The sequence below is a fragment of the Pogoniulus pusillus genome, chromosome 17, assembly GCF_015220805.1.
Source record: "Pogoniulus pusillus isolate bPogPus1 chromosome 17, bPogPus1.pri, whole genome shotgun sequence".
Taxonomy (NCBI): domain Eukaryota; kingdom Metazoa; phylum Chordata; class Aves; order Piciformes; family Lybiidae; genus Pogoniulus; species Pogoniulus pusillus.
The window spans coordinates 8,614,268-8,626,325 of record NC_087280.1 but is presented as its reverse complement, the minus strand read 5'-3'; the positions used below and the strand labels follow the sequence as shown (position 1 = coordinate 8,626,325).

The 12,058-nt window shown below is 41.9% G+C and overlaps 1 protein-coding gene and 1 long non-coding RNA gene across 3 annotated transcripts in view; one reads left to right on the top strand and one right to left on the bottom strand.

Moving 5' to 3' along the window:
* The window catches only part of LOC135182921 (uncharacterized), a 54,600-nt gene extending 52,018 nt beyond the window's left edge, over positions 1-2,582 (top strand). Inside the window, exon 3 of the long non-coding RNA XR_010305351.1 lies at positions 2,218-2,582. This is a non-coding gene — a long non-coding RNA (uncharacterized LOC135182921). The remainder of the gene's footprint in view (positions 1-2,217) is intronic.
* ALDH1A2 (aldehyde dehydrogenase 1 family member A2) overlaps positions 1-7,349 on the bottom strand; it is a 58,361-nt gene extending 51,012 nt beyond the window's left edge. Inside the window, exons 1-3 of one of the 2 annotated variants that reach the window (XM_064157525.1) lie at positions 7,255-7,349; positions 5,495-5,703; positions 4,098-4,420 (exon numbers count right to left, since the gene is read on the bottom strand). In XM_064157525.1, coding sequence (XP_064013595.1) covers positions 4,098-4,214 — 117 coding nt within the window. In that variant the 5' untranslated portion in view covers positions 4,215-4,420; positions 5,495-5,703; positions 7,255-7,349. Of the gene's footprint in view, positions 1-4,097; positions 4,421-5,494; positions 5,811-7,254 lie in introns of those variants that run through there. The other variant, XM_064157526.1, reaches the window with a different exon arrangement.
* Between the last annotated feature and the right edge of the window lie 4,709 nt (positions 7,350-12,058).

Sequence of the window (12,058 nt, the reverse complement as noted above, 5' to 3'; positions counted from 1 at the left end):
ACTTCTGAATGCAGCATTCATTACTGGGCAATGCCAGGAACACCCAATGGGAATGAAAATGCAGAAACTTGGTAACAAAACAATTCGAACCCAAATGCTTATGATGAGAATTTGAAATGTATTTGCTGGTTCTTGTCTTACCAGGAGTAGTTTGCCTACACTTAAAAACTGCTGCATACATTTTTCTGCTGCAGTCCTGGGTAGTTTACCTGGTCTGTTTAGCAGCTGATCTGATATTAGCCTGTAGTGTTAAGAGTACAGGCAAACTCTTGTACGCAGGACAAAACCATATGGTCCTCAGCCAGTTCATTAGGTATTGGTACAGAAACATTTCTGTGCCTTTCCATGGCCATAGCATCATAACTTCACTGCTTTAGAGTGCACCTTTACAAAAACCTTTCAAAATTCTTCAGCTTTTCCTTATGCTAAAGTTCTTCACCTCTGTCTTGGATTTAAATCAGTCGGTAACTAAGAAACAAAACTAAAACATCCACCCAGATTAGCGTCCCAAACATAACAGAAATTGAGAACGTTTGTTCACTCAATTATTTGAATTAGTTACACAGGTAGGACAGGACAGAACTCTAGGGTCCTCCTTTTAAAGTCAACATGACTTATTGAAACCACAATGAAAATACTTTGTAAAGCTGAATGTGATTATGACATAACAAAAGGAGGATAGCTGCATCCTGTAGAAACACTCAGCCCCTTAAACAGAGATAGCAGGAAGAAAATGCTGCAGAGGACTCAATCCACTGGGATGATTTCACATCTACTATCAGATACTAAGGAGACCCTCATGTGTTCAGAGCCATGTACATCCTGTACAAAGCATCCTAATAACATGTCTTTACTGGACATCATGGTATGGCTTATCTCATGCATATTATATTTATGGACCTGCTCATTCTGTGAGAATTTCTGACATGCAGTTGACATTTGTAGAAGTACGACCTGTTGCCAGGGAGAGGGCTGGATTCCCCTCCTGTGTGCTCTCTTAAAGAGCATAGTACTACCAACATGCTCCTGACAAGAAACTGTGGAGGGCTTGCTGTGCCACACAGCTGCAGAACGACCTAATTCCAAGCAACGCTGGAAGATCCCCTGTTGTGCAGATGCAATCCCTCTCCAAATGTTAACAAGGAGAGAACTAAAGAGTCATAACAATGAAAAGAGACATAATCTTGTACTTGCAGAAAAACTTTACCCACTGTACATAACGCTTATCTTCATGTCTAGTCTGGATCCTATTTATCAGTTCTTACTACACACTTTTAAACCATGCTATTTTTCACAGAGACCATGCTAAAGTATTAAAAAGCTGAGAAAATTATTTCCAGTGGATGTTTTTTTCAGAAAAGCATAGGCTGACTCCTAATAAGTCATAAGAGATACCACTGCACATCTAACAAAAACATGGCATTAAGTAACTTTCATCACTAAATTGATTATTTCTGACCAATGAAAAACTCTGTGCACTACATCAGGTGTACAGGTCAGAAGGACTGAACGCACCTCTCTGCTTACTCCAGTAAACCTGACAGAGGAATACTTCACAAGTTTCAATAATTCTGATAACTAAATGAATGCATAAAAATTACATGGGTAGTACTTCCTTTATCTGCATTCTCTGGGGAAGCTTACATAATAATTCTAATGGCAACGCAGTGTTTTAAACACTAATGAATGCTAACTCTACTTTTTTTCTGGTACCTAATACAAATCTTCAACAGCTCTTGCTTAGGGATCCCTGGAATATCAACACATCCTAGCCTAAGAAAACTATTTCCCAATTTTAGAATTCCAAAAATAGGGTTTAATTGGTAAAGAATATGTTAAAATTACTTCACTTAGTTAAAATGCTCACAGGTACCTCTATTTTTTTCATGAAGAAGTAACTCCCAAATGGTTAGGATTTCACATTCAGAGACAGCTGTAATACAGGTCTCAAGAATTGTGTGTCTTGATTGTGTATTTAACATTTTCAGCTAACAAGCAGAAGCAAGACTGCTAGGAATGCTTACAGATGTCTGATTTTACAAGGTTTGGGGTTGTTCTTTCTGTCTTTCTTTTTTTTCCCTAAAGTGCTTTAGTTTAATGTTATTTATTGTTTATGGAAGTTGTTTGTCATTTAAGACATGAAGTGACCACTCCCTCAAAAGAAAGAATCAAGTTACAATCCATTATTGCATTTTTGATTGTTTTTCTTTGTAATAGGTGGGAAAGTGGATCCTGGATAAAAGTCCTGCCCAAGACAAGACTCCAAGCTGAGGACTCCAATTATCTATAAATCACTTCTATTTCCTGCAGAGGAAGCGAAAAAGGAGGGAAGAGTAAGACAGGCAGAAATAGACAGAAGATATGCTAAGTGAAATATTTGATACCTGTCCTAAACTGAATTTACCTCAAAAGCAACCTGATACACCCCAAAACTAAGCTTACAGGAAACATGTTGCTATTGTTTTCAGCTTAACAGTGAAATAAAATAAATTTCTTTTAGTTGTTCCATTAGTACAAAATGTGTAACATCTTATGTATTTCCAAGACAATAGCACTACTGATTCTGAATTATTAAAGATTACTATCCAGCTTAAATTCTCAAGATGTGTTTGCTGGTGATTGCTGCCTTTTAGATTTTCAGGACCAGTTCTTTAGTTTTAGAATAGAGAAACACAAGCACACTCACTACACACACTGACTGAGACACTACTCTCAAATATTACCCTCTGAACACTCAAGAAACATTTTTTACACTGAAACCACCAATAAAGAAAATTCACACTGAATACTGCTTGCAGAGTGTGATTGCTCCCAAAGCATAACACCACACAGTATCAGGTAACTACATTGCTTACTTAAATTATTTTCCAAGAAATTACATGGTTGAAAACATATGCACCTTTAAATTTGCATATTGCAGTTTGCCTTAAAATGTAAGGAAATCTGAAATTCTTGAGTTTCCTCTGGAACATTCTTCTAGAAAATGGAATTGTTGTAACAAATTAGAGAACAAATTAGTTTTGGCACCCACTTAAAAAAATAATTAGAAAAAGAAAAGATGAAAAGCTTTTGAAGTGATATGGAGGAAAACAAGCCCTATACTACATTGGCCAAAGTGAGTCTCTTATCAGCTTTAAGGCTTCTGAAGTTGTATTTCAAGTAGATAAAAACATTGTCACCCTTTTCCAGTGCTGATGTGCTTATTGTCCTATTAAGTTACCCGGTAATTAGAAACAAAGTCTGACACATTGTAATCTGTTTATATGATACATTTGAAACTTCTCCAACAGAAATTAAAACATTCTTTAACTGAGGATATTAAAGATGCAAATATTCAAAATATATCAACGAATTTTTAAAAATCAAACTGCATTTACAAACAAATGACTGTTCTTAAAGTCCATTCTAATAGACAAAATTAATTTAGTCCCTTAATACACCATGGGAAAACGGCATATTTTCTCTAAATAGCCCCAATGGGTTTGTTCTTAACCCTTTTTGTGGAAATTAGTCTTAAAGGTTAGTAAGAAAAAATATGCCCTCTTGCAATATTGTTAAAAGGGTGTATTCAAGTGTCACCAAAGTTAGTTGAGAGACCTGCTCCAGTTCTGTAACAGCCTGGTATTATTAAGAGTCCTTCAGGAATTGTAAGAGAGTCCCTTGGGTACACAAGGTAATTCAAGAAAGACAACATTTTTATTTCCTGATTGAGATAGATTGGTATGTATAGTAACTTTCTCTTAAGTGCATCAAAAGCAAATTAAACTTATTCAGAACTACTGATTTTGCACTGAAAATAAACCCCAACAGCTCTGTAGAAAATGTGTTTGAAGAGAAGTGGCAAAGCCAGTCCCAATAGATCTAATTTGCTTTTCAATTTTTCTGTGTTTTTTTAGTAGAGAGTAAAAGATTCCAGACAGTCATTTCTTAGGTTGTTGGGGTTTGGTTTTGGCTGTCTTTTTTTGTTTTTACCTCCCCCCCCCCCCAAATCTCAACACCCAAATTGGTTAGGGCAGAATGAAACTGATTTAAGCAAAATGCCTCCTATGGAGGGAAAGTCATGAATTTCCCTGTCAGAATAAACGAACTCAACTTACCTTGGTGTATTTGATTTCAAGGTTGAGAGTGGGAGAAGGCAGCAGATGCAGAGATGCCATCAGAGCAGCAGGATCTGCCTTCACCTCCCCTGGCATCTCAATTTTACTGGAAGTCATAGTCTTGGGGGGGTTTTATGGTACCAACGAGCCCCCCGCTCTGGCCTGATCCTGTGTTATGTTTTGGGCTGGTGTTCCCCCCCCCCCCCCCCTCCAAAGACCAGCGCCGAAGACGTTGCTGTCGTCCTCTGTATATAGGCAGGTGTCAAGCCGGGTCTCTTCTTATTGGACATGGGGGCAGAGGCAGGGGGGCAGGTCCATCCTACCTAGGGCGAGAGCGGCACAGCCCCGCTCACTCACGCAATGCAGCCGCGGCGCCCCGCTGCCCTCCAACACCCCCACCCCTCCCTCAGCCCCTCCAGGTCCCGTCCCGAGCGCCAGGGATTCCCTTGGTAGCCCACGGGCGGACAGAGTTCCTGGGCGCGGGTCCCTAGTTCCCGTTCGAGGAGCGGGACTGGGGAACCGATTCAGCGCTAGCGAGGATCACTTGAACCGTGGCGCTCCCCGTCGTCTCCCCAGTGCAGGGCAGCGGCAGGGAGGCGCCGTGTCCCTGAGCGGCCAACCGCGGCCTCGCGTCGCCCCGCCGGGGGCATCCTGTAGGGAACCCTGGCAGTCCCGGCCGCGGCCGAGGGCAGCACCGGGAGGCACTCGGGCAGCCCTGGCGGAGCGGGAAGGGGCCGCGGGACGGCGAGTAGGTAGCGGCATTGCCTTGCAGCGCGGCTACGGCCAGCGGGAGAGACCGTTCAGCCAGCGGCGGCCGAATAACGCAAGGCAAGGCGGCTCTTCACAGGGCCCTGGCCGAGGCGCGGTTGAGGCGCGGGGCAGTCCCACAGCGCTGACGCTAGGCCGGCTCCGCGTCTGCCGGCGCTCCCCGGCTCTTTAGCGCCGCCCGCGACCTCCGCTGCCTTGCCCGCTCTCTTGGCCCAGGGACTCCGCGCAACACCTGGCACTGCTGCCCTACCCCGCGCCCACCAGCGGACGCGCTCCCTGGCAGCCGCCGGTTCCCGCCAGCTGTGCTCGCGGCGCGCCCGGTGCTCCCCGGACGGCCTCGCTTTTGTTTGTGCAGTAACTGACATGAAAGTGCCCGCGCGTGCCTGCTGACAGTGACGGATGCGCGGAAAGCAGCCCCCGCTCCGGCCCGACCCGCCAGAGCCACCATCCCCGGCCGCCTGCTGCCCTCTGCCGGCCGCGCCGCCACCGCCGCCCGTCCCTACGACAGGGGGCCCCAGCCGCCGTCGCTTCGCGCCACGCGGCCTGCCGCTCACCGTTCAGCCCGTGGTGCCCCCTCGCCTCCTGCCCATCCCACGCCATGCCGGGGGTCGCTGACGCGTGTACCTTACCTCAATCCTCGCGTCCCACAGCATCCCCCCCACGACGTGGCTACTGCATGTCGACACCGAGCTCCAAGCTGGGCTGCATTCCTGAGCTCTATTCTCATGAGGCTTAAAGGTCCGGAGTTCCTCCAGGCAGGCATTACTGGGAAGTGCTCCTCGTCCTGCTTCTCTCAGGCCTGCACTGCCTTTGGGCTGGAAGCACCTTGCTCATTGGTCTGTGGAGACAGTCCTCACAGAGTGAGATTCCTCCTTGCTTGCTCACTTCATGGAAAAGCACTCTGCACCTTTCTCACTTCCCCTTGTAAGGGCACCCAGGTGCACGTCTGCTTCCAAATTACTCTTAGGAAAGAAAGCAATCAGGAGGAGCAGGTGCTAGCTGCCAGGGCAAGTACTGTAGCCCAGCTGCGATTTTATCTTTTCTACAGCAGAAGGAAGGGGCCTGGGTAGCCAAAGAATTTGTACAAGAAACAGCCACCTGTTCCTGGCTGTTATTTTTACAGGGAGCCCTCTCAGAGGAAGGCCACATCATGCAAGAGCTTGGGCATGCCACGCAGTAGTTACTAGCACAGCACCATCCAAACAGAACCAGATCCACTACTCACGGTCTCAAATGCATGTTGTGCGCAGCAAGCAGCACACATGTGGTTGACACCTGTCCTAACTTGCAGGGTGAAACAGCAAATGGCTTGAGTTTGCACTCTGACTGGGCTGGTGAACATCGGAAATTTATGGTCAAAGTCCTACATTCTCTTTGGTCAAATTGCCCAGCCTATTTTTGTTACCTTAGGGAAAATGAGTAAAGCTATGCTTACTGATGCAAACACTCCCAACACTTTGAAACCTGTCAGATGTCATGTTTTGGGATTACCATGTTGCAGATAGGTAAACAGAAAGGACACTAAAGCTACATCTGTCTAAAACTGGTAAATCAAAGCAGCAAGAAATATCACACATGACCTTTATATTGATCTGTTCAAGAATAAACAGCAGGATCTGTCCATGTCTTCATTTTGTTACAATTCCTGCTTGATTCCTTGCTCTGTGTTTTACAAGTTTGAAGACAACTGAAAAGATTGTCCCAGCATTCTCTTGGTGTTTATACAGGAGCGTGGGACAAAGGCTACTTCAGCACAGACAGCATAAGACACAGTGCCATTTAAGTAATTTCAGGGACGATATGCATACTTCTGTGAATTTCCAGCTCAGTAATGGAGAGATTGGAGATTTTGCTTTCTCTCATCTTATTTTTTTTTTAACCTGACAGAGGAAATGGATCCATACTACTGTGCTGTAATGTGACATGCAGATCTGTCAAAATGTGACACTTGGGATGAGTGAGACTTTTAAACGTCAGAAATTCAATTTTTAATGGCACACTGGCAACACAGACCTAACACTTCATCAGAAGGATGACACCTTCTAAGAGCTGTTTTAAAATAAATCAGAGTGAGGAAGTGCTCTTTGAAGAAGAGACTGCATTTAAACAAGTTTCGGGAAGGAGGGAACTGTATAACAGTTTTTATTATTAAATCAAGTCAGTAAAGTTCAGGAAACTTGATGAGAAGGGATTCCAGCGCACACAAGCATGCTGTGCAAACCCACATGATCTGGAGCTGGTTAAGCAACCTCCATCAACTATTTGTACACACCACATTGCTCTCACACCTAATACCAAAACTAAAAGCAGTCAGAGCCCATCCTCTTTAGACTAACTACTACCTACACCTCGTTGGCAATCCCCAAAGGGAGAATGGCACTGCACTTACCCCGCTGCAGGTGTCTACAGCCAACCTCACAGGATCCCCCTGAAGAACACGGTGGATGTCTGCTGTTGCTCTTCCCAACAGGAAGTGACCAACCACAGTTCCTACAGAAAAAGAGACCAAAAAGAAACTTCAACTAAGTTATTTTTCAGCTAGAATTTCCAATTACAAAATCTGAACTTAATTTTCTTATACATATATACAGTAAAAGCTTCGGCCTCATGTGTCTTATTTTAATTGCCTGCTATTTTCATTACTGACCATGATGGTAGCAAATGCTCTTCAAGACATACTTGTATTTTAATTTATCTGCAAACATAAATCACACATTATAGCACTTTTTCCCTCTAGGTTAATTGAATCAATTCTCTAAATGTCTCTAAGCCTGGTCATTTGAAAGAGGCTCACTGTTTGAAATCTGTTAAGAGTTATGGCCCTTGAATTGTCTTCAGGGTGATATTAGTCCTTGCTCCAGAGAATGGTATTTTATATTTCTTTATATATATATATATGATAAAAGTGTTGCTATACATATAAGCAATATTAGCTGTAAAGCAACACCCACAACACTGTAATACCCTATCAAATATTATTTCTGAAAAATTTAAGTTATCCCACTTAATATTATAGGTCTTATTAATAATTGTCTGAATCTGGATGTATTTTAAGTTCTAAAGAAACAAAAGGAAATCTACTAGTGCAGAAAACTTGATATAATTTTTACTAAAAATTAGTAAACTGGATCAGTTTTTTTACATGTGTTATTGGACATTTTATACTCAGTAAAACTGTTAATTACTGCTATGATAAATTCAGTCATAAACTGAAACTTGGACTAAAGCAATGTACAAATAATTCAGTTACAGTGTCAAAGCAGGATATGCTCAGAAAGACTGTCAGTGTTTGCTTCATGTTATAATTGGATTATTATTATTATTATTTAAACTGACAGCTGAAATGTAGCATGCCACTCACTAGACTACTGTGCAGGAGGCTGACTTTGCCAGGTACGGAGTGATCCTGTGGTGCCACTCCCTTAGTCTGAAGGCTTCTTGAGACCATTCAGCTCACGCCTGCTCCTTGACTGGACACCACTCTGTACACAGCAACACAGAGCAACACACAGCCACGGGGTGGTTTAGCCTAGTTTCTGCCCAGTATTACCTGCAGAGAGTGGCAGCGCTGAGGGAGACTGCTGTAAGGAATGCATGTTGTTAACTGTGAAGTTAAAGGCAATGTGCTCTTGGTTGCAGGGATTCTATTTTGACTTTAAATATATTAAAACTTTTCTGAATTTCTGTTCAATTTACCTGTTTGAATTTATTATTTGTAAAACACATTGTGCCTCAAATGGAATGACCTTCTGCTAATGTATATCACCTAATGAATGGATGCAATTAACTAATTCACATTGGAAAATTGCACTTTCCAGATCACATTTATCATCACTAAATGTGTGATCTAGTTTGCAAGTTTAAATTTTTTATTATTACCCTTTAAACTGAAGAAATAAGTCTTATATTTAATTACCTGAACTTACATATTCAATTAATAGCTTCATTACCTTAATGAATACAGATACTGCACAGAAGTAACAGAATATTGCTGCTGGAGTCTGCTCCTAAGTGCACCCTATAAAGTGTCTGCTATGAACCCCAGAACATTTTTTTTTAATTAAAAAAAGCTCTTCTGGGGAGTTTGAAGGAACCAGGCCTGGCAGTCCAACATTCTTATACAGGAGCCTGAGATAAATTTACCACCTTTACTGTTAGTGTTTAATATGTAAAAGGAATCTCAGAAGTAAAGCTTTTGTTTCTAGAAAGACAGGTTTTAAATGTGCAATTGTATCATTCTGAATTAAAGAAGCATGTAGACTGGCATTTCACCTACTACAGGACAAAGGATGAGTGTTAGAAGCATGGAGGCAAAACAAACAAACACTCAATGTGGGAGAGAGGGGGCAAAGCACCAGGAACAGCAGTTCTTACAGAAAATACTTCTCCATCAGAGAGTCAAAACATGGCTGGATGGCATCCTTGAGAGGCCATGCTGAATGGGAAACAGCTGAAGGTAAGCGGGTTGGTGAGTCTGATGCAGGAAATACCCTCATTTTCCTGACAGTAATTAGGTTTCAGAACCATGAACTGACACTCCTATTCAGCTACATCTATTTGTTTGTCAAACGTGCTGTTTGGCTTCTGTGTGTCAGTGCAATCGAACCTGTCATTACCTTTGGCTTTAATGTTGAATCTTTTTTATTAATTAGGTTATCTCAGCTCTCCAGCTCTTCACAACACTACAGGTAATAAGTCTTAAGGTGTCTTTTGCTATGAGGAAGCAGTGCCCTGTAGAAAGATGAATGGTTTTGACAATGTATCCCATTCAGGTTAAGAAAGAATAGGGTTTAGATGACTGCAAAGCCTATTGGATATGCTCCAAGGTTTTCTTCATGCTGCATAAATGCATTACCAAGGTATCTTTTGTTTTAAATAGGAAAACTGGATTTAAAATATTGATCTCTATTTTGAAGGCTTGTTATAAAGAATTTGGAAAACCAGTTAGTTTGAAAACAGCATGCTGTCAATAATCTTTCCTTACATCTATTTCTTGTGTACAGGAACTGTTCAAAAAAGGGAATATGCAGAAAAAGAGAGCAGGGAATCGGCTGCCACAAAACAATTGTCTGTACTATTTCATCTATTCCTTAAAAGTAAAATTCTTCTTGTACAGACACAGTTTTTTTCCCAAGGCATTTCAGAAAGTCCATACCGTGACCTACCAGATAAGCTTGCAGCAGAACCGTATCCAGCACATTCAGAAGGAAGCACCGCCTAGTGCCATAGATAACACTGTGCACATAACCATCTGTACAGCATTGCCCTAACACTTCTACGTTTTGCCTGCACTGACAGTCCTGTCACAGACCCCTTGGCTGTGGAATGTTATATATGCCCCTTTATGCTAGCACGCCTATCATGGAGATTAAACTGGCTTGGAAACTCTCAGTGCCGTTGTATGTTACACTCAGACATGTCTGCACAACAGAGTTAAAAAATTTACTGTTGCCAGTTATATAACTATATCTAATACAGTTCTGTGTGTAGTAACATCAGTTATGCACTGAGGCCTAATGGCATGCCCCACCGATTGAGAGCAAAGAGAAGTCTGAGGTCCTGCTTTGGAGAAAGTCCAGTTTCATTCTCCCTGAAATCAGTTTCAGCAACAATGAACTTCCACAGACTTTGAACTGGGCTTAAAGATTACTGGCAAAAAGTTTGAAACACACTTAAGTGGTGTGGGCTTGATTTCATAGACACCATCTGGACCAAAATGTTTTATCTGGACACAGACATCACAGAAATAGAGGAGAAAAAACAGAGAAAATGTCAAGGGGTCACCCTGTGTGCCCTGCCCCTCCTCCAAGCTAGGCTTGAGCTGCACATTGCACATGTTTGCCCTTGCGAGCACCTTTTCAGTAGGGACCACATCAGAGACAGAAGGATTATCTGAAAAGACAAAAACTAAAGAAATAGGGCGTTTATGCTCTCAAAAAGCTTAGAATACTGAATGACACTGTATTCAGATCATTCTCACCTGATTTTTTTATCTTGGAGATCCCCAGCACCAGGATCAATCCATAAAAAAGAAAATGTCCTTTAAGGCTTTGCAGCATCTTCTGCATGAAAACATCAATATAAATTAAGCAAAGGAATTTGATCAAGGATATGAATTATAGTAGATGTACACATTTAGACTTTGCCCAATTCAACTAAAATACTCAGATTTAGACTTAAAAATAATTTGGCCCATATTTATACAATACAATTTAAAAAAATAAAAGCATGGTATATTTATAGGCTTGGTCTCTCTCCATCTGTGTTGCTTGAGGTTTTATTACATTAGTAATAACAATTTATGTGGTACTCTGAATAACGTGCTATTAAAAAATTCAGTACAGTATGTAGTGTTACCCATGGGATTTAAACTGTGGGAGCTAGGTATATTATTCTCTACTTTGCTATTTCTATAGGAGTGAAGATTACTATAAAAATGCTTAGGTTATACACACTGTGTGAATTCCTGCTTGAATCCAGGTGAAGAGAAGTAGTTCAGCCTCAGGCTAAGGGTCTCAAGGGTCTTAGTCTTGCAGTCTAAGGTTACAGTGATCACATGTTCAGGCACAAATGGTAATAGCAACATGCTTTTTGATGTCTTTGAAGAATGTCAATAGATTTGCGAGGCATAACATCCCCTAACAGAAGCCATTTAGGCCATACTCTACAGAGTATCAACTTTATCTCTCTGTCTGTTGATTTTATCCTTCATAACAGTCCATCTAATTTTCCTGGCATAGGGGTCACAGTGACAGTTTTGCAGTTGCCATGATCACTCTAAAGGGACACTTTTGAAAGACCAGTGGATCAGAGGTACGTTTCCTGTGCTTTAGATTGCTGGTGGTAGAATTGGGCTCAGCAGCTCCTCTGGTGATGGAATTTGAAAATCTTTATATTATGACTTCTTCACTCTTGGGAGAAGTCTTCAAAACTTTTTGGTCAACCCTTTTATGATTCTACATTTAATATGACAGCAGCATTTATGCTCCTTCTATGCTCCATGCTTGTATACAACTTCCATTTTTGAAAGATGTCTGCATTTTCTTCCCTCAGATAACATAGCTGTTGATATTTATGGGAGGTACTGCCAGGACCCTTACCATTATGACTCTGGGAGCAGGGCCGAGGTGAAGGAGATAAGTAGAAAACAGTAATCACAGTGCATTTTCTTTCCATTGTTCAATCAGGCAAGG